The sequence below is a fragment of the Acipenser ruthenus genome, chromosome 15 (genome assembly GCF_902713425.1).
Source record: "Acipenser ruthenus chromosome 15, fAciRut3.2 maternal haplotype, whole genome shotgun sequence".
NCBI lineage: Eukaryota > Metazoa > Chordata > Actinopteri > Acipenseriformes > Acipenseridae > Acipenser > Acipenser ruthenus.
The window spans coordinates 17,398,003-17,419,969 of record NC_081203.1 but is presented as its reverse complement, the minus strand read 5'-3'; the positions used below and the strand labels follow the sequence as shown (position 1 = coordinate 17,419,969).

At 41.6% G+C, this 21,967-nt stretch overlaps 2 protein-coding genes across 2 annotated transcripts; both read right to left on the bottom strand.

Annotated features, from left to right (window-relative positions):
• Positions 1-3,259: 3,259 nt before the first annotated feature.
• Positions 3,260-8,484, bottom strand: LOC117422385 (acyl-coenzyme A thioesterase 1-like). Its single transcript, XM_034037367.3, has 3 exons — positions 7,712-8,484; positions 6,353-6,555; positions 3,260-4,387 (listed from the first exon to the last, which is right to left on the bottom strand). The coding sequence occupies exons 1-3, from the start codon at positions 8,280-8,282 to the stop codon at positions 3,800-3,802; spliced, it is 1,362 nt and encodes a 453-aa protein (XP_033893258.2). The 5' UTR covers positions 8,283-8,484; the 3' UTR covers positions 3,260-3,799.
• Positions 8,485-10,762: 2,278 nt separating this feature from the next.
• On the bottom strand, positions 10,763-16,985 carry LOC117422386 (acyl-coenzyme A thioesterase 1-like). Its single transcript, XM_034037368.3, has 3 exons — positions 16,377-16,985; positions 15,410-15,612; positions 10,763-12,166 (listed from the first exon to the last, which is right to left on the bottom strand). Exons 1-3 carry the CDS (start codon positions 16,924-16,926, stop codon positions 11,564-11,566), a joined length of 1,356 nt encoding a protein of 451 aa, XP_033893259.3. The 5' UTR covers positions 16,927-16,985; the 3' UTR covers positions 10,763-11,563.
• Between the last annotated feature and the right edge of the window lie 4,982 nt (positions 16,986-21,967).

The window sequence follows — 21,967 nt, the reverse complement described above, 5'->3', positions numbered from 1 at the left end:
GTTCACGCTTCACACGTACGCGCGCATTACAGAAAAAAGGACAGCTTGATTTAATTATTATTGTATTGTTTGTTGTAGCTGTGAGGGCGTAAAAAAATGTAAAGGCTGATTTTCCAAATGAAAGTGTTGCTGACATGAGTACTGAGATAGATATGACTATTTTTCTTGGGCATTTTGACATGGTAATAAATACCTTGTTTCCAAGGCGACAGTGGGATTTTCTTTTCCGACGCATAAATGCGCATGTGCAAACTAAAGCCTCCTGGGACTCGTAGTTTTTTAATCATACACAGTACCGTGTAATCGAGCTAATAGGCACAAACTATGTTTTTGACACCCTATTATCACAAGTGCTTGTATGGGGGAGTATTTCATTTAAATAAGGGTTGAATACAATGAAAAAAGTATATCTACATGTAGTGTTTGTCCCTCAGTATACGGTAATGTGTCCAATACTGGACAGTCCCTGGGTATGCACTGCTTTCTGTGAAACTACAGGAAGCCCGTGCACCTGGGATTTGATGTCAATTTGTATGAATTGCCTTCACCATAGTAATGTAATGGTTCCTGCACATAATAATAACATCACGTGATATGTGGTGCTGGCTCCGCCCATATACAGTGTGTGTGTGTGAGAGAGAGAGAGAGAGAGAGAGAGAGAGAGAGAGAGAGAGAGAGAGAGAGAGAGCACACCTGTTTATGACTGCACACGTCATGTGGATAATTATTTGGCTTCAACTGGCTTGGGAAGCCTGTTGTTATTGTAAAGATGATTATTATTATTATTATTATTATTATTATTATTATTATTATTATTATTATTGTTGTTGTTTTTCCTCCCAAACCTTAAACTGCTCCTGTTCGCTCATGGTGTAACCAATCAACATGAAGCTTGGCAGGTATCATCCTGTGTAGATTACAGTTCAGATGCAAAAAACATTGTACTCCTGCGTCAGCCAAGATTATTATTTTTATTATTATTTATTTCTTAGCAGACGCCCTTATCCAGGGCGACTTACAATTGTTACAAGATATCACATTATACATTATTTCACATTATACAGATATCACATTATTTTTACATACAATTACCCATTTATACAGTTGGTTTTTTTTTACTGGAGCAATCTAGGTAAAGTACCTTGCTCAAGGGTACAACAGCAGTGTCCCCCACTGGGGATTGAACCCACAACCCTCCAGTCAAGATTCCAGAGCCCTAACCACTACTCCACACTGCTGCCAAGATGGTAGCCTGACGCATTTCTTTAAAAACCTTTCAAAATCTTCTTCTTGGGAAGCGGTGAACCAATTGATCTGAAACATTGCTCATCATCAACAACCAAACCCGCTTCAAACTGTAAAGTTTAAGTTGCAGCAATACATTTTAATATGGGGGCTCCTGAGTGGTGCATCCAGTAAAGGCGCTCCGCATGGAGTGCAGGATGCACCCTATAGCTTGGAGAGTGCGGGTTCAAATCCAGGCTATGTCATTGCAGACCATGACAGGGGGTTCCCGGGGGCAGCACACAATAGGCCGAGCGCCGCCAAGGTAGGGAGGGCTTAGGTCGGCAGGGCAATCCACGGTTCACCGCGCACCAGCGACTCCTGTGGCTGAAAGGCCTGCGGATCTGCAGTGGAGCCATTCAGATCTGTGTTGTCTTCCGGCACTATAGGTCTGGTGGCTTCGCTGTGGATCCGTAGTGCGAAAAAAGACGGTTTAGCAGGAACACGTTTTGGAGGACTCGTGTGTCAGGCACCGTTCCCCGAGTCACTGGGGGGTTGCAGCGGTGAACCGGGATTAATAAAAAAAAAAGAAAAAATTAAATTGGGCAATTCCAAATTGGGGCGAAAACTGGGGTAAAATCATTGGTGATGACTAAATTTATAAAAAAAAACAAAAAACATTTTTATATCAAAATGGCTGCTAGCAAATTAGCAAATGCAATGAAACGCACCCCAAACATCAAACTGCTTCTGTTTCAGACCTACATTTTCTTCTTACATTTGAAACCACTTCAGTTGAAAAATGGTTTATTTGATTAACTCCAAAGCTGACAAGCATCATCCCTGTGTCAATACAATTGGTGTTTGTGCGTAAACCAATATGGCCATCTGACGCATTTCTTTAAAAACCTTTCAGAATCTTTGGTCAAATGTAAAACTAGCTTATAACTCCTTACAGAACGCCTTGCCTGCGACCTTTGACCTCTCCTTAAGTTAAAATGTAAAACTAGCTTATAACTCCTTACAGTGTATATAGGTTAATGGCTACTATAGAACACAGATATGAACCCATATATGATCTATTCAAAAATGACCTTGATCGTAAGCTTTCACTTCTCCTTAAGGTTAAATGTAAAATTAGTACTGTGTAGATAGGGTAATGGTTACTATGGTGTTTAAAGTTATAAAGCATCATGAGATAATAAAACTGATCTGTTGCTGACACTTGTGTTGCAATGCTACATCTTGCCAAAATTTCCAACTGGTACTGAGCTTGGAAGCCATAAAACTGGCTGGCAGTTCTAGTTATTATTTTCAAGCATTCCGATTGTGCTCGGATTAATCTGCTGTGAACAGTTCGAAAGGTCTTCCATTTATAAAGCGGACATATTTGTTTTACACCAGATTTCATGTGACTCATTTTTTAAAAGGATCCAGACTCCATTGAAGGTCTGGGGTCCAGCCTCCAGACCCTCACAGTAAGTTGTGAGTGCGCCACCTTGTGTTTCCAATGGACACCTTCAACTTGAACTAAGAAAATTGCTGTCAGTCTGTTGACATTTAGTTTGTAATGTAGATGGGTGTACCCGACACATTAGAGGCATTTCCTGCCCTGTTAGTAATCTCATTGAATGTCTCTTAGACTCAGGAACTTGGCCTTTCTGACTCAAGGTTATTTTTATTTATTTATTTTTTAAACAAAAGATCAGTAAAACAGTAATCTGTGAGCTCCACTGCGGTATTTTTTTCTTTTGTTTGAAAGACAGATCAGCTTTGAAGTGTAGAGCCCCCAAACATTTGGTAAAATATTTAAGAAGCTCTGCAAGTGTTTCCTGTAAAATGCTATTTAACCTTTGGCAGGTGTAATCAAACTAGACTGTTTACAATCTTCTATCTGCTTAAACTAGTACAACAGCTAAAATATGGAGAATGCAATAAATAGAGGCCACAGAATTACATTTTATTGCAAAACTAAAAATGGCAGCTTTTAAAACCCGTTTGGTATCTTCATGAAAGAAAAGTGAAATCCATGCAATTTCTGATTAAAAAATGTTGAGTTTATTGTTATTTATTTGGCATAATACATTTTTTGTTTTTTAACAAACTAGTCCATCGTGAAATGATCATTTGAACTTATTATGCACCATAGAAGTAGTCGATCTGGCCCATCACACGTGTCGTGATACACGCTGTATTGCGATCTGCATATCGTGATATGAACAGTATCATGACATTGGGGTATCGTTACACCCATAATAGCTGAACAACAACAAGATATCATGTAGTTGTCTTGCAGCCCATTCACTACATTACTAAAAGTTTAGACAGAACCTTGATTTTTCCTTTCATTTCTGAAATGTGCGATGAGCATTATCTGAAGAAAATAGTTTTTGTAAAAACACATGTGATTCTGCAATCTCAAATGTAAACCTTGTCCAAGCAGGGGAGATTTCTATGACGTAATATTCCACTGTTGAACAGGATTTATTAACAGGGTCTCCGCATTAATTGTATTGAAGTTCAATAGGTACTGATGATGTCATATGCACTCTCAAAATGTAATGATTAGTGCTGCTTAAACACAGGAGCCCCCCAGGTTAGAATGGAGAAACTCCTGAATCTGCCCCCAGGCATGTGCTTGGGCGTGGGCATGAGCAGAGGGCTGCCCTCCCTCCATCACAGGCACCCCCAGGGTCTGGTCCAGGACTGCCTGGGCGAAGGGTGAGGAGGGTGGGTCAATGCGATGCCCTGCTCCAGGGTAGCTCAAAACTCGGTAATTGTGGCGCCCCCCTTCGCTCAGTTTCTGAACTGCAGCCGCCGCATACACCTCACTCTTCCACTTCCTGTCGTCCTCCCCCACCACAAACAGGAAGTGCCCCTCCGCCTCCTCGATAGGAATGAGGCTGGCCCTGTGTCTGGGGTCACAGGGGTCGGCCAGTGTCTCCGAGAGGTCCAGTACTCCGGAATCCAGCATCCTCGCCAGACTGGCTTTGTAGCTGAGGCCTGGCAGGACCCGGTCTCTGTACCGCAGCTCCCCGCCAGTGTTGGCATGGCAACCAGAGATGCTTACGGCAGCCACGACCTGGGGTAGGAAGGTGACCATGGCCAGAGCCAGCTCCGCACCTTTCCCGGTGCCCACTGCGCCCAGACCCAAGCTCCTCACCTGCCAAAACAAGAAGGGAGGCTGAAGACCTCGGTATGGCTGGATAGTTGCCCCCACAATGACTAAATGACATGCTCAGATTAAAAAGTGTTGTTATCCATTACAATCCATCCAGGTTGTGTTTATATAACCATGAAAATGTCAAGTAACTAACTCAAATCAACTCTGAGATATGAGGCTTTGACATTGCATCAGCTTTGTAAAATTATTGCCACAAAAGGCTTTTTGTACAATCAAACTTCTAAATAATCATAGACTCTGTGCACCAAACACGAAGCCAATATCTTAAAGAGATGTGTCTTATACAGAAACAAAACAGTAGAACAGTATAACAATCTACCAGTAAAAGGTACTGGTAGATTTTTCCTATGGAGTTTCCATAACAATAAAGTACAGTAGTACCACTAGTCTGCACCCGGGCACACAGGAGCGGTATGCACGACCCTGTACAGTAACACCGCTAGTCTGCACCCGGGCACACAGGAGCGGTATGCACTACCCTGTACAGTAACACCGCTAGTATGCACCCGGGCACAGGAGCGGTATGCACGACCCTGTACAGTAACACCGCTAGTCTGCACCCGGGCACACAGGAGCGGTATGCACGACCCTGTACAGTAACACCGCTAGTATGCACCCGGGCACACAGGAGCGGTATGCACTACCCTGTACAGTAACACCGCTAGTCTGCACCCGGGCACACAGGAGCGGTATGCACTACCCTGTACAGTAACACCGCTAGTATGCACCCGGGCACACAGGAGCGGTATGCACTACCCTGTACAGTAACACCGCTAGTCTGCACCCGGGCACACAGGAGCGGTATGCACGACCCTGTACAGTAGTACCACTAGTCTGCACCCGGGCACACAGGAGCGGTATGCACTACCCTGTACAGTAACACCGCTAGTCTGCACCCAGGCACACAGGAGCGGTATGCACTACCCTGTACAGTAGTACCGCTAGTCTGCACCCGGGCACACAGGAGCGGTATGCACGACCCTGTACAGTAACACCGCTAGTCTGCACCCGGGCACACAGGAGCGGTATGCACTACCCTGTACAGTAGTACCGCTAGTCTGCACCCGGGCACACAGGAGCGGTATGCACTACCCTGTACAGTAACACCGCTAGTCTGCACCCGGGCACACAGGAGCGGTATGCACTACCCTGTACAGTAACACCGCTAGTCTGCACCCGGGCACACAGGAGCGGTATGCACGACCCTGTACAGTAACACCGCTAGTATGCACCCGGGCACACAGGAGCGGTATGCACTACCCTGTACAGTAGTACCGCTAGTATGCACCCAGGCACACAGGAGCGGTATGCACTACCCTGTACAGTAGTACCGCTAGTCTGCACCCGGGCACACAGGAGCGGTATGCACGACCCTGTACAGTAGTTGTTAGTACCACACTGTTAGATTTGGAAATGTCAAAGCGATGTGTAACTTCAATATGTCAACGTCACATTATTAATTCTATAGGACGTGATGCAAAACATTTGGCCATGGCTGTAATGCCCCTCCCCCCTATAATCTACCAAATAAAAACACTGGTTTATGTTGTTTTCCTGTCATCTATATGCAGGTGCATGAAATGAGTGACCTGAGCTGAGCAAAGAAACATGCAATACACTGCTGACAGCAAGTGTGAGAAAATATATCCCTTTACAGCCAGTTATTCTTAAAAATAGTAGTGAACTACAGAAATGATAAAAAAAGGCAGGAAGGATGCTCATCAGGGGTGATGTATGAAATACGGACCTGCCTGTCCTTGTATGAAATATGGGAGGGATCAAACCCTTCAGGGTGCTTGGACACCTCCGTAGACAACAGTTTCATTCATGATTTTTCCTGGCAAGCTCGTGTTGTCAGCACTTGGCTGTGATTGGTTAATCCACCGACGGTACTCGCGGTATCATCCCTGTCCAACTCCCATGGTACCACACACACAATCACACCTTTGGGTGGTGAAGCAGGAAGCTGGCAGCCTGCTCGAAGTAGCCAAAGTCTAAGTCACTGAGGGATTCTGGGAGGTGCTCTCTTCCCAGGTAGGGCAGGGCCAAGGCAGCGAACCCCCGGCTGGCCAATAGACTGGCTCGATACTCCGTCAGCCCACCCTCATCGCCGTACATGTCAATCACACCAGGGAAGGGGCCAGCTCCTACACAAATCAGAAAACACAGTGATCTGGAGAAAACCCCACTCAGTATAAGACAGAATAGTCACAGGTTTTACTATACATTTAAGAGAACACATCTGAGCTTGTTCCCTATACATGTGGCTAGTCAAGCTTGTAGTAATACCTGGAAGGGGTGAAAGTGCTATGCCATAGGAGTCTGATTTCCATCCCTGAAGTACAGTGAAAAATCACTTTTACAAGATACTGAAGTTAGTTTGGTTGATGCTTCTGAACGCATATACTCTTCTTCCCTCATATTGCAGCTTTTGATGGTAAAGCAGAATGTTTAGCAAACAATCACCTCATTATAACTTCTCATGAGACTGTCCAGGTCAGCAATGTGTTACACAGTACTGTCACCATGCATAATAACAAATACACTGATGAAAACAAACAGGGCTAGTGAAAGTACAGTGCTGGGGCAGGGTGACCATATGGCTCAACATTTACTGTGACAGTTCAGGCTTTTTAACGCACATCGCAATGCATTCTGGTAAGTGTAGTCCTGCTTCTCTTACAGAAAAGAGACAGGTGAAAGGGATGCAAAGGTATGGAAATTAAAAACAAAGAAAAACCCGTGTCCCGGGGGACATGGAGCCATATGATAAGCCTATTCTGCTTGCGATGTGTGTCGAAAATGAACACTTTCGTATTCTTTTATATTACAGAATACAGACTATATCAATAAGATATCACGCAAAGGAAAGCAATCCATAAATAACACACATTGTACTGTACAGAACAGTGTTTCTCTTTTCTTTACGATGACGTGTTTAAACACAAGGTCTCACACTATGCTGAAGTTAGCTTCTTATTTGCATTCCACAAATGTAACACACATTGAACTAGTAACGGGTAGAGAAATATATATTCTCAGGGTCCAGGGCTAGATGAGTGCTATGCGTGTGAAGTGAGCGCGCAGCAACACGCCAGACACGTCGCTGGTCACAGCAAAGGTGTAGGTCCTACCTGCCCCTTCTATGAGAAGTGGGTAAACGCTGTACAAATTAGAAGTAGATAAACCCCGTTTACCTGCGTACACCCTCGACTACACTGAATTAGGGTACAAAACAATACAAACCCAAAGCCAAATAACACAGAAACAGAGCTGGCGTTTTCCACACGGGCGTACCCTAACCTGCAGGCAGAAACAAACTGCCCCGGACTCGCCCTTCACTGAGCTGGGTCCGCGTCACTCCTTGGCCGGCGAACCACCTCTCAACCCGGGTCTTAGCCAGGACCGGGCCGGGGATCCTGCCACGCTCCGACAGGTCCCGGTGCACCAAGAGGTCCACGAACTGCGGTCCCTTCAGAACATCTTTCTTGAACAGACGCCGCCAGGGCACTTCCATCGGGACAGGTAACAGACTCCATAGCAACCCCATTGCTTCTACGCCCGTGAAAGCGCCCCCAAGGCTAGGTTCCCTAGTTAGGTCCAGCTCCCCTTGCCGGTCTGCCCGGTACTGGGCGGAGGAGTCGAACATGGAGTCGTCATCGCTGATGACCACGGCCCGCACAGTGACCTCTTGTAAGGGACTCAAACCCGACACGCGGATCTTCAGAGCCTCGTCCGCCAAGGCAGTCCGGGGACCGGCCTGAATGCTCACCCCTGACTGTCCCGCTGTGGAGTACAGTCGCACCGCCGCAAGAAGCTTCACATTGCAGACGCGTTGAAAAGACCGTGCAGTAAGTTTTATTAAGAAGGACATTATAAAGGCAGGAATAGCATGCCGTGCCTGCCCCTTGTATTTCTTTCACCTCGTATTTTTGCACTTATACCTAAAGTTGCTTGCGTTTCAGATCGAGGTTTGACCTTTGATCCAGAGTAAAACAAACCCACATGTATTACTCAGTAAGGCAAAACCAGTCGATTGTGTTGATGTTGTAATCAATCCCAGATAATTGTTTCTTTGCTGATTTATAATGGCTGCCTAAACCAACCTAACCCGGTGCTGCCACTTAGTGGACAACAGCTGAACCAAACTAGACCAACATGTTTTATCTTAAAACGAATGTATTCAATTTCACTACATTAGAGACGATAAGATTTAACAGACCATGCTTTGTTCACAACGCTTAAACTCTTGGCTCCTGAGGCTGGTAAGAGGCAACACTAGTGGAAGATGAGTGAAGGGAAGTTCAGCAGAAGCTCCTTTTCATGCAGAGTTATAGATGCATGGGATAGCTTCCGTTAGAACATTCTGCAGCACACATTATTAAACATGATTGACACGTGTCTGTCTGCTGTCTTTCTAGCTTCATTTTTATAGAATTTGCACCTATTCAATTGAGAGAAAACTTAAGGCAATTCTTTACCATATGTTATTGAGGGTATCTTGGGATATATAGAGGAACCTTTCTGCCTGTCCATCCATCTTTTTCAATTAAGAGGATATATATTGCATGTGGATATTCACAGGCAGGGAGTGTCTGTCAAACATGTCTTGCGTGCATACAGTGGTTGTACAGGTCTGTCTCTCTAATCATCCTCTTCTCTTCAATCAGATTCCTGTCAGCTCTCCCTGGACCCCAATACCATGAACAAACACCTGTGGCTGTCTGGAGAGAACAGAAAGATGCAATGGCACACAGCTCAGCATGTGTTGTGCACAGAGGCTCTGTCTGGGACTCGCTGTTACTGGGAGATTGAAGGGAGTGGAGACTGAGCTGTTATGGGTTACTTATAAAGGAATCCGCAGGAAAGGATGGGATAAATCATGTGGCCTTGGGTGCAAAGTCCTGTAGTTCAGATTGCCCTGGCTTGAGTTACACTTGCACAATGCCAAGGGCACTGAACTATCTGAACTATCGGAGTGTGCCTAGACTGCCCTGCTGGAACTCTGACGTTGTGTAGTCTCTACTGACATCATCATTGTGACAGAAATATAATGAGTTCTGGTTGTAAATCTCCGTCCTGACCTGTGAGGGCGCTAAGTAGCGAAAGGGAAAAGCTTTAGACGGGTTGGCCTGACAGTTCATTTCCTGGGTCGGGAAGTCGGTCAGCCTGAAAAAAGGCGAGACTCCGTTGCAGGAACGTATTGACCTGGAAGGTAAACGAGGTAGCAGCTGCAGGCAATAGAGTCAGCTGCAATCGTTTATCAAGGGGTCATGCATGATAGCATAAAAGGGGCCGGAGAATTGTAAATCTTTTCCTTCGCTTGGGTTTCAGAGAGACGAGGAAACTGGAAGGACTGAGGAGATTTCCCACAGTAAAAAGAAGAGTTTGTGACTGTTTTATCTGTTTAGTAACTGTGTTTTTGTTATATAGCACTAGACGGCTAAACACGAATCCGGAACTGTCGCCACGGGCCGCACAAAACCGGATCAACACTGCACTAGTCACGATTAACATTGTTATCAGCACTTGTGCACAAGTATAGCATGTATTATATTGTACTTCACCACAAGCACTGAGAGCACTCACTTTGGACCTGTGATCGTGTGTGTGTCTAATTGTGTGTGTTATTACTGTGCTTATTGTTTACGGGACTGCAACCCTTTTCTTTTCTGTGCAGTACACATTGTTGTGTATTGCCAGCTCATTATTATTTGCTGGCTGGTCATCAGACCATTGGATTAATAATCATTAAACCAACCATTTCACCTGTACTTTGTTGTCTGTTTGTTCTTGGGATTACTGCATCCGCACCGCACCTGCTATACACCTGCTACTAATTACCACTTTGCCACACACATCTACAGATTCCAAACCACATTCATGGAACCCCTCTATCAACCTTGGCCCAGATTCCACTGCAAGTCTTCCAGCTCAAATAGAGGACTTCTTTGTCTTTTAAGAAAACATTTTATTAAAAAGCGTAATAAACAAGGCTTTAGAAACAGTTTGGGTGTTTTTACCATTTAACATAATATCATGCAAACAAGTGCCCTAGCATTTTGCTCAGGGCTGTTTTTAGGGTCTTCGTTCAATAAATGGAGACTGTGATGCGTTGATTTTGCACCAATCTTCACCACATTTTTATCATACATGCCTCGCCTCCTATAGATGTTTCGTATTGCTTTTGGCTATGACTAAATCTTTTTTTTTTTAACTTTCAGGTAGTTTTTGTTCTAATGAAAAGGAATAATCTTAAAAGCTTTTTACACGTTCAACTCTCTGTATATCCTGTATAAAGAGAAAATAGAAAATTCTGTATAATTCTGTAAAACAAACTTGTAAATAAACAAATAGAAATGGGCCATATTTATTAAGATTTTTACTCCAAAGTGCAATTTGTAACAATCTTTGTGAACAGAAAATCAAACAGTTAATGTTACAAAAAGTTACATTGAGAAGGTAATAATAAGAACAATTTGATTTCACAAAAAGGATGAATGAAGCAGTCGGGGTAGCACCGAATAGTTCCAATCCAAAAGGTTTGTCCAAAGTCAAAGGGGACACTTCAATTTGTATGTTTTCTTAATTGATAGATGGAATGGCAGCTGTATTAATCCAGAGATGATAGACAAAGAGGAGGAGATGTGATACCTTTTATTGGACTAACTAAATAATAATTAATCACAAGCTTTCAAGACCTCAAGGTCTCTTCAGGTGAAAGTAAGAAAGAGATTGTTGTTTACATTCAAAAGGTGGCATCAGAACTTTTACAAAAAGAACCCATTTTGAATCACTACAATTCTAATGCAAGAAAAAAGCTGTATAATAAACAGTGACAATGTATATAAATACATATATATATGTGTGTGTGTATATATATATATATATATGTGGCTCCCCTGAGAAAGATATGTACAACATATCGAAACGTTGGGCAGCTGGCTCTTTGAGCTTATATATATATATATATATATATATATATATATATATATATATATATATATATATATACAAAACTGCAATTTTACAAAATGTACACAAAGTTTAAAAGATTAATCAATCTTATTTTCAGGACATTTCGGGTAAAAGCCCTTCTTCACCTGTTGAAATCTTTTTCCAGATTGGCTCCTCAGTGTTATCCGTGGTGCTGTTTCAGAGCCTAGCCTTGGAGGTGCTCTCTCCATCAAGGTGCTTTATAAAAAATGCCTGTATCCTGCCCCACAGGTCCACCTGCGCCTCCCCGTGGCTCCTGGGTTCCCCTCCCCAGACCACCGGAAAACCAACCAGTAAATGCAGCGAAGAGGGGCAGTGAGGGAAGTAGGGAGGCTCCAGATAGTGCCCTGCTCCAGGGTACACTACCACCTCACAGTTATCCTTCCCGTGTTCCCGGAGCCTCTTGGCTGCCTCTTCTGTGTAGAATGGGCTCTTCCAGTTCTGGTCATCCTCCGCAACAACGAAGAGGAATCTGCACTGCGCTTGCTCGATCGGGATCAAGCTTTGGCGATTCTCCTCCTCGGTGGGGTTATTGAGGGTGTCCCTGATGTTTGCGATCCCAGACTTGGTGAGGAATAGCCTGCTTGTTTTAAATGACAAGGGAGGGACGACGGTGCCCTTGTAATGCAGGGGAAACAGCGTATTGGCATTGCAGCCGTTGATGCTGACGATGGCAGAGATGCCAGGCAAGAAGGAAGCCATGGACAGCGCCAGGTCCCCACTTTTAGAGATTGCCAGGACACCTATACCAGGACCTTTCACCTGAATATGATACAGAGCATTAATCACACCGCAAGAAATGAAACCCTCGACGCATTACAGAACATTGGCCTGGATTTGCCACTTTGCTTAATTGGTTGTGTTGGAAATGTAATATACAGTGCCTTGCAAAAGTATTCAGACCCTCTCACAGTTTTCACATTTTGTTGCTTTAAAGCTTGCAGTCATGACACTTTGAAATAGGAATTAATATGTGTTACATACACAACCTACTCCACACATTCAAATAAAAAACAACAAGAAAGAAGTAAATAGATAATTAATATGAAATAAAAATGGAAAAGTCACGATTGCATAAGTATTCAAACCCTTTGCTGTGGCAAACCTAAATTAATTCAGGTGCACAAAATGACCTTAACGAGCCACACAATTATTTGAATGGCCTCTGTTTGCAATATTAGTGGTTCTCATGATTTCAGAATAAAAACACCTGTCTCTGTCAGGTTCCTTGGTCAGGTAGTGAATTTCAAGCAAAGACTCAACCATGAAGACCAAGGAGCTTTCAAAACAAGTCAGGGATAAAGTCATTGAAAAGCACAGATCAGGAGAAGGGTACAAAAAAATATCCAACGACAACATTGAAAGAGCTACAGAGTTCAATGGCTGAGATGGGAGAAAATGTGCACCAGTCAACAATATCCAGAACACTTCACAAAAGTAGCCTGTATGTCAGAAGGAAGCCATTACTAAACATAAGCCATCTCAAAGGCTGCATGGAGTTTGCAACAAAGCACCCGAGTGATCCTGCAAAAATGTGGCAAAAGGTGTTGTGGTCAGACGAGACCAAATTGGAACATTTTGGTCTAAATGCCAAGCGTTACGTTTGGCGCAGACCCAACACAGCTCATCTCCCAGTCAACACCATCCCTACAGTCAAACATGGTGGTGGCAACATCATGCTATGGGGATGCTTCTCCTCAGCAGGGACTGGGAAGCTTGTTAGGATTGAAGGAAAAATGGATGGAGCAAAGTACAGGCAAATACTAGAGGAAAACCTGTTTCAGTCTGCTAAACACTTAAAACTGGGGCGAAAATTCACTTTTCAGCAGGACAATGATCCAAAGCACAAAGCCAAAGCTACACTGGACTGGCTTAAGAATAAGAAAGTGAATGTCCTTGAGTCACCCAGTCAAAGTCCTGACTTGAATCCTATTGAGAATCTGTGGAAAGACTTGAAAACTGCTGTTCATAATCGATCCCCAAGCAACTTGAGAGAGCTTGAGCAAATCTGCCAAGAAGAATGGGCAAAAATTGCACCAAGCCGGTGTGCAAAGTTGGTAGAGACTTACCCAAAAAGACTTGCGGCTGTAATTGCTGCCAAAGGTGCTTCCACCAAATATTGAGTTGATGGGTCTGAATACTTGTGCAATCAACATATTTCTGTTTTTTCTCTTTAGTTTTTGCTGACATTTACTGTAACTTATCTTACCCTTAGAAGTCTTCAGTTTGAGCATTCAAATTTTGAATAAAATATTTAGTTTAAAAAAATGTGTATGCATCATTTTGTAATTTCACAAAATGGGACACCATAGGAAGGGTCTGAATACTTTTGCAAGGCACTGTATATCGTGAAATAAAGAGGGAGCAGTGTACTATTCAGTGCCCTTCTCATAAAAGAGTTTACAGTAAAAGCACTAAAACGTGCTACCTTCAATACTTCCACACAGCAGTCTGAGAAGCAAGAAAGACCCAGAACGGGCTCCAGGCTGCAACTCTGTTCTGCTAGACTCCTGTCTTCAGTTGTTAAGGATAGTGGACCTAAATACCTATAGCTAATTAAGATGAATAACTTAACAAGAATATATATTTAGACTAATGTTGTCTGGCCTTATAGAGAAAACTGTGCACACAAATGCCTTGCCTGCAGTGTTATTAACTGAAAGAGTGAAGTGCATTTGTGAGAAACAAGCTTTTTAAAGCAGTACTTTATACCGTGGAACCAGTCACTAGATCGCAGGGTCTTGGCTTCCACTTGCCCCATAATGCCATTCCACAAGCACTGTCAGTATAAACAACGGTAAGTGTTGAATCTTTAAAAATAATTCACTAAATAAGTGTTTAGGTCACTTAAAGCATTTCTTCCTAATTGATACTTGTTCAATAAGGAGATTCAATTGATAGTTAATTTGGTAATTGGATTTTACTCTTTTGTTAAGATTCAAACAGTTCAAATGCTAGTCTCTGTCATTGTGGGAATGTTGTCATGAGTTCCTCAGAGTTTGAGTTTGAAATCCCACTCACACAGACAAAAGTGTCTGTTGTAGTGAAGATAGTAGCGAGCATGCTTTAGATGTAGAACTTGAACATTGCATTAGAAAAATAAAAATGCAAAAAACAAAAGGAACGTGAACCAGCAATGGAAAGTTAGCGATCGTTTTGCTGAATCAAACAGATGAAGACATAAATATCAATGCCAGCAATCTGTTTTTGAGAAGTATGCAAAATGTAAGACATCACAAATCTTTTAATTCTCGTATCAGGTGGAACACAAATAGCACTGTCTAGTAACTGTTTCAGCTCTATAGCCTGAAGGTAGAGCACTTTATATTGCACTTGATCACCACATAAGTGAACTCTGAATTTGTGCTCTAACTGTTGGACAAAGAAGATGCGATACCTTTTATTGGACTAACTAAACAAATTAAATCACAAGCTTAAGACCTCAAAGGTCTCTTCTTTCCTACTTTCACCTGAAGAAGAGACCTCTGATGTCTTGAAAGCGTGTGATTAATTATTTAGTTAGTCCAATAAAAGGGCTCGCCTCTCCTTCTCTTTGTCTATCACTTCTGGACTGATACGGCTAGCATTTCATCTATCAATGACTGTGGAAAGTGCTCTAATTGAACAATTATTAAATGTTGAACTACTTTGCTGTTGTGAAAAAAAGGTATTCTGGGCTAGATGTAGTTTGTTCTCCTAATAAGAAATATAATATAATACAATGACTCCAGGGCAGAAGGTACATACACCATTGCTAACTGTATGGTGAGGATTGGGGACAGGTGATTGACTGTGTGTTGATACCATTAACCATCTGGTTCAAAACATGCAATTATTTTATCAGCTTAATCTCTGGAGTTTATACATGGTTTCCTTTGCATGCCATGTTTTTGATCCAGTCATTTATAAACTCTGGTACATAAAGCAATACATTTCATGCAGTCTACAGTTAAATAGTCAAATGTTTCTCCCAGCACTCAACCACACCATCAGGTGTGTCCCCACCTGTGGATGTGTCCTGAGGAAGCTCACAGCCTCCTCGAAGTACTCCAGCTCCAGCTCCCTCATGTCCTTGGGCAGGTCCAGGTAGCTGTAGTAGGCGAGGGCCAGGACTGCAAACCCCCGGCTGGCCAGCAGGCTGGCTCTGTACTCGGGCAGACCGCCCCCTGTCCCGTACATGTCCAGCACCCCGGGGAAGGGACCCCTGCCTGTGTGAGGAGAGGCACACACGCACCTATATTACTACTGTATATCAACCTGGGAGAGTGGGGGTCTACAGGCTTTGTGAACACTCTATCGCTCGCTCGCTCACTCGCTCCACAAGAGAAACAATGAAATAGCAACTTGCCAAGACAACCGCCTGCAAGCACCAATGGGGTATGTAATGCAAAAACAACCGCCTCAATGAAACTGCCTTTCAGTTTTCTTTTTGTTTCATATATAAAATAAATAAATGAATTCCGAACCTCACTAATTGTCACAAGTGTGTTAATAGCTTAAAAAATGAAAGATTAAAAATAAAAATAATAATAGTTAAGAGTTTGGGAAACCCAGATGAGTTCATTCTAATCGGACTCCAATGTGTATGGAACTGTCACCCTGCAATTAGTCAGTTTACTTCCCTTGGTAATATTAATATTAAACGATGTATTAATATTTACCATTATAATATTAAAACCACATTGTTATTGATAATTTATATATATATATATATATATATATATATATATATATATATATATATATATATATATATATATATATTCGACATTACATTGTATGCTAAATAAAACTGCTGTGTGACAGGTACATTTTTTCGGTTATATGAACTGAAAAGCAAAACGAAAATGTAAACAAAAAGGGGATCTTGTGTGTAGTGAAACACTACAACTGAAAACATTGTACAGAAACACTAAACAAGCAATTTCATGCGTGACATTTGGAGGACTTGTGTTAACGCAAGGCCACTCACCGGGCGGTAAAAAGAGGGTTGCCCGAACTCTGCCCTCCCTAACGGGCAGTCTCTGTACGCCTTCTGCGAGGAAGCCTCTCTCGTTAGTCTCCTTGGCGAGCAGCTGCCCCTCCGTATCCCCGTCGCTGTACACCTCGATATCGACGAGGAAAGGGGTTCGCACGTCTCGCTTTACTAGTTTTTTGTGAGCATTTTTGGAGCTTAATGACCAGAATAGACCCATAGGGTCGGTACCGGAGAAGCTGCCGCCCAGAGCAGGTGACCGGGACAAATCAATCTCACCGATCCCGTCTGCCCGGTACGCGGCGGAGGACTGGAACAGCTCCCCCTTTTCGTCTGTCAGCTTCGCTCTCAGAACGACCTCCTGGTTCGGGGAGAGTCCCTCCACTTTCACTTGTACCGGCTCGTCAAAGAGGCACTTCGGGCTGGGCAGCAGTCGCACACGGACGGGCGAGTGGCAGGCTGCCGCCGTGGACAGGCAGTACCGAGGGAACAACATTGTCTTGAGAATGCACAAGCGTACAGTGCCCTTCACCACACCGAAATTCATCTTTGAACTCCTGGCGATGTCTGTAAAGTTCACCAAACAAGAACTTGAACTTGACTTGCGTGAATAAATCACACCCCTATCACGTGACAAGTGAAAAATAAGGCTGGAATCAATTTCGCTTTGCTCACTCCGTGTGTTGTGAAACGAAGAGGTTTAATGCTTCAAGAAGTACATTTTAAAATACTGTGACTATTATATGTATGGTTATACTTCACAATGAAACGATCACTGGCAGTGTCTTGTTTATATTTTTTACGCAACCATCCCAAACGAGTAGACCCCTATATATTTGTGTGTACTTGCCAAATTTTAAAGAAACTTCCCATAGTATTATTATTATTTATCTTATCCAAGGCGACTTACAAGTGTAAAGGGTAATACAGGTTTGTATGCAATAAGTATTTATACAAAAACTATAAGTTATAAACAAACAGAACACGAAGAAGTGCAAGGATAGGCTACTGCTTCTACCAACATGTTTCATGAACGTAAACCCGAGGTAGATTTACAAGCACGGAACCCTTTTTAAAATGTTAAATCCTCAATGAAGACTGAGAGAGAGAGAGAGAGAGAGAGAGAGAGAGAGAGAGAGAGAGAGAGAGAGAGAGGAGAGAGAGAGAGAGAGAGAGAGAGAGAGAGAGAGAGAGAGAGAGAGAGAGAGAGAGAGAGAGAGAGAGAGAGAGAGAGAGAGAAGACTGGACAATGAGGATTAAAGTTCTGCACCGCAGGTCATTGACAAAAAACACTGAAAACCACACCTCCCCGGATTTTAACATGGGCAACATCCAGTCAACAATCACAACTGAACGACATTTTTTGATAGTCGGGCATCATATCACCCACTAGGGCTGCCACCTCATGACCGCAAAAATAAGGAACAGACCCTAACGCACGCCACGCAACACCCGTGCCCCCACACCCCCATCTTTTTATTTTTGTACTCTCACAGATACAGTAGACCTCTTAAAACATTAGTTAATGTATTTTAAGATATTTTGACAAATGAAAGCATTATAGGCTTTTTACGTTTTCTTTTAGCCAAAAAAGTTAGGGTCTGTTCCTTATTTTTGAGGTCATGAGGTGGCAACCCTATTTGTACCCCAAGCTTTTTTTGAGTCGTACTCGTATTTTTGATTTGTACTTGTATTTTTGATTATTATTATTATTATTATTATTATTATTATTATTATTATTATTATTATTATTATTATTTATTTATTTGCTTACAATCGTAAGCAAATACATCTCCCTCTGTAAAGTCATCATTGGCAGTCTAGTTCTGTATCTATCTATCGCAGAGACACCCATCCAGCGAGCAGATTGTGGTGCTGAGCGAGGGAGACACTGCCTATCTCAAGCTCTCATTGGTGTGCAGATCACTCAGATTGATTGTAATCACAATCATTTTTAATCTGAAGAAAGTGTCACTTTGCCTGGCTAGATTTAAAGATTAAAAAAGAAAAAAAACATAAAAAAAAAACATTGCAATGGAATAAATATCACTTTTGTAATGATAATAAATATCACTTTTGAAATTTTGTAATGAGAATGTCTTCAAGACTTCAAAACGTTTTTATTTTTTTGTTTTTTAAACTAGGTGTCATGAATTGGAATAATTTCATATGGACTTCAATAAAGAATTTGAGATCACAGATGTCTGGAGCCTGGCACCTTATTTAGGGAGTACAGTGCTGGATTTGCTGGCAATGGACAGAGGCATCATGAAAGGGTTTATAGTGAAAGTGATCACCCTGGGTTTTGTTCTCAGTTTTGTGCTGCAAAGTTTGTAGGTTTTATATAAAAATAATAAAAAAAGCGTCTGTAAATAGTTCATAATTGGACATTCCAAAAACGAATACAAATAATTGTTAAAAAAACCAAACTTTTTTTTTTTTTTAATTTCTTCACTTTATGTTAGCCCCTTAAGTATTTAGCTTGCTTGTCACTGTCTTATGCTTTTGTAAATTTGCATTATTGCTGTGCAGCTAAGGGTTTGTGAAGGTTTACAATAAAAGCATAATTTAGGAAACACATTTCATGAAAGCATATTTCTTTTGGGAAAAAAAGTTATTTTGGAGCTACACACACTATGTGTTAATGAAAAGCATGCTAAAAACTAATGCCATTATCCAAGTAGTCTGATCAAACTGTGGAGTAAACTACTTTGCCTAAGCTACTTTCAGTACAATCATACTTGTATGTTTTTCTATAGATGTACAAACATTTACAGACCCTTGACAGATAATAAGTGTGGTCAATCTAACACACAAAATATCAATGAAGAGACTAATACATTTGATATCAACAATGTTATTAAACTTAAATATATATATATATATATATATATATATATATATATATATATATATATATATATATATATATACATTAGAGTTTTTTGATGAGGGCAAATGATTAGATGGGAATATGGAGATATTTAGTGTAAGGATTTTGAAACTCTTGCTTATGTAGTGCCCTGGTCTCGTAGGGAGTAACTGGCTTTTCATAACTCAGAGTGCAGCTGTGACCTTGGACAGATGATAACACTTTTGTTTTCACAGAAGTTGTTTCTGCTTAGAAGCTGTTCTGAGTCCATGTACAAACCATAATCAAACCAATTAAAAGTGGTTCTAAAACCACTTACTTTTGTTAAAAGTGACCTGCTATAACTTTAGGTAAGTGTCACGGAACATCTAATAACACATTATACAAATTGAACACGTGGGCTTTTTCTGATAAACACACACCTTGTGCGGGGTGGTGTACACATTGTTTTGTTCCAGTTAAATTGCACAAGATCTTACTGTTTCATCAGCCTTTATTCTTTTCCAGTATACAACCCATTACTTATGCTTCCCTTTAAAATGGTAAAGAAATCATTGAAACTGTCTGTAAACATTGTGTGATTTTCCTGTGTTTAATCTGAATCAATGCAGGGTTAATGAACTCTTAAAATCAAGCTGTACATCAGCAGTTTGCAATCATCAGCCTTGTGATGTGTGGGTATAGCACAATGCTGTTTGTCAGAATTCAGCAAAACTCTTAAATGTAACTTCTTGTTATCTGGGTTTCTGCTGACTTGGTGAAGTGATGAAGAAACACAGATCTTAACTTTGTTTTGTCTCGCACCAGGTATCATGCGAGGGAAATAAGACCAAATTTGGTCAAGGAAATTACGTAAGCTAGCTGTAGATCTGTGCTGTTCAAAAGTAATTTCCGGGCAGAAACTAACATTTCTGTGCCATGCCGGCTCAGAAAAAAGCCACCATCTCTGCTGCTATGAAAGCTCAGCAGTAAATAACATCTACACTGATGCCAGCTCAGAACAACCAAGACTTGTGTGTGAGATCACTGATGTATCTTTATGTATTTTTATTGATTCCTGAAAACTCTTTTTGATTAACTTTATCTGAAGATCTGAGTATTGAGTATTGAGTATTATCTGAGTATTTTTGAGAAGAAATTGAACCTCTTACATTAGTAAAGGGGTTAAAGGTTGTTTACCCAGTTATGTAGATTACATAAACAACTGACCAATAGCATGCCTCAATTTCTTCCAATTCACCGTTGCCAGCCCAGCAATGCTAATTTGAATACCTGCTTTCGAGGCTATATTTTTATATCTGCTCAATGAATGAATTTGGCATCTTTTTTAAAATTAATACAGGCACTAGACTAGACTTTTGACCAGTAGCAAAGGATTTTGGAAGATGATAATCTTACCTGGTCATGGCAAATAGGGAGTGGGTTCAAGTTTCTCCTTTTCTGGTACAGTAGTATAAATGTGTCCCATTAACAGTATTTGAGAAAACGTGAAACCTGCTTAACTCAGTTACATAGCTGTTATGCATTGGGAAACATGTCTCACTTGTATTTACTGTATTGAATTTATTGTACATATTGAACACCACTCACACAGGGATCTGGGTTCTTTTTCAGGGTAGGTATGAAAGAAGGGTTGAAGATAGGTATACAAGGGAAAGAGGTGAATAATCTTATTCAGAGCAAGACGGTGGTGGCGGCCTCTGTAAGATACAGACACACATTATCATCAGGGGCCTGCCGCCTCCACACGGGAATTCGATACAATTTAACATGTTTTATACTTAATACAAAACACAGTATTGTACTTAACCAACAATAACAGAATCATTGTTATATTATGTGAAAGTATATACACACGCTATTTGGTTTTCTTTCAGGGTTCCAGTCAAACTGCGCAACAGGTGCTTCGTAACGCAGATCTCTAACCATCCAGAGATTTTCACGAGGTATGACACAGGCCCGGTTTTTGGGATGGAACCGCTTAACAGTCTCGCGTTTTGATTGGTCCATGTCTGTCACATGAATACGTCGTCACACGGGTGGGAAAGCGTGCTGGCATTTTTAACATTGTGATCAGATAGAGAGAGTGATCTGCTTTCCACAGCCTTACCATTAAAATATAATGTGGTATTACACTGTACTGATATTACAAACTATGAGGAATTACTTTATATAAATTATCATGTTATGCACGAATGTAAGAATTGGCTTTCTGTGGTGGTGTACTTTTTTCTTTCAAGTAGCATATATCTATAATCGTTTTTGCGATATATTTTAATATAAAACATATACGCTATTGCAGTTTTGTTACAGGATACATTAGTTTATCTCTAATGTAATCACAGTTTTACATATAGACTGCCCCTGTTTTCATTTACGTCGCAAATTCTGGGCCGCTTTACTTTTCAGATAATGTCCCAAATTCTGGGCCGATTTGGTTTGCAGATAACATCCCAAATTCTGGGCCGCTTTGGTTTTTAGATAACGTCCCAAATTCTGGGCCGCTTTGGTTTTTTAGATAACGTCCCAAATTCTGGGCAGCCTTGGTTTTTAGATAACATCCCAAATTCTGGGCCGCTTTGCATTTCCGAATTCAGACCAGTTTTGGGGAATCAGCTGACAGCCGAGTTTCTAAGGCATGCATGCACAGTTTACCATAAACTGGATCGTGAATTCATTTGAGAGTAACCCTTAGTACATTAATCAAAGTTCATGT

Coding starts and splice junctions, on each gene's coding strand:
- LOC117422385 (XM_034037367.3), bottom strand. CDS start 8,282: ATGTCCTTCTTAATAAAACTTACTGCACGGTCTTTTCAACGCGTCTGC. Junction 6,556..7,711: donor CAGTTTGTTTCTGCCTGCAG/GTTAGGGTACGC, acceptor TGATTTGTGTAG/GAGCTGGCCCCTTCCCTGGT. Junction 4,388..6,352: donor TCCTGCTTCACCACCCAAAG/GTGTGATTGTGT, acceptor TTGTTTTGGCAG/GTGAGGAGCTTGGGTCTGGG.
- LOC117422386 (XM_034037368.3), bottom strand. CDS start 16,926: ATGAATTTCGGTGTGGTGAAGGGCACTGTACGCTTGTGCATTCTCAAG. Junction 15,613..16,376: donor AACCCTCTTTTTACCGCCCG/GTGAGTGGCCTT, acceptor CTCCTCACACAG/GCAGGGGTCCCTTCCCCGGG. Junction 12,167..15,409: donor TCCTCAGGACACATCCACAG/GTGGGGACACAC, acceptor TATCATATTCAG/GTGAAAGGTCCTGGTATAGG.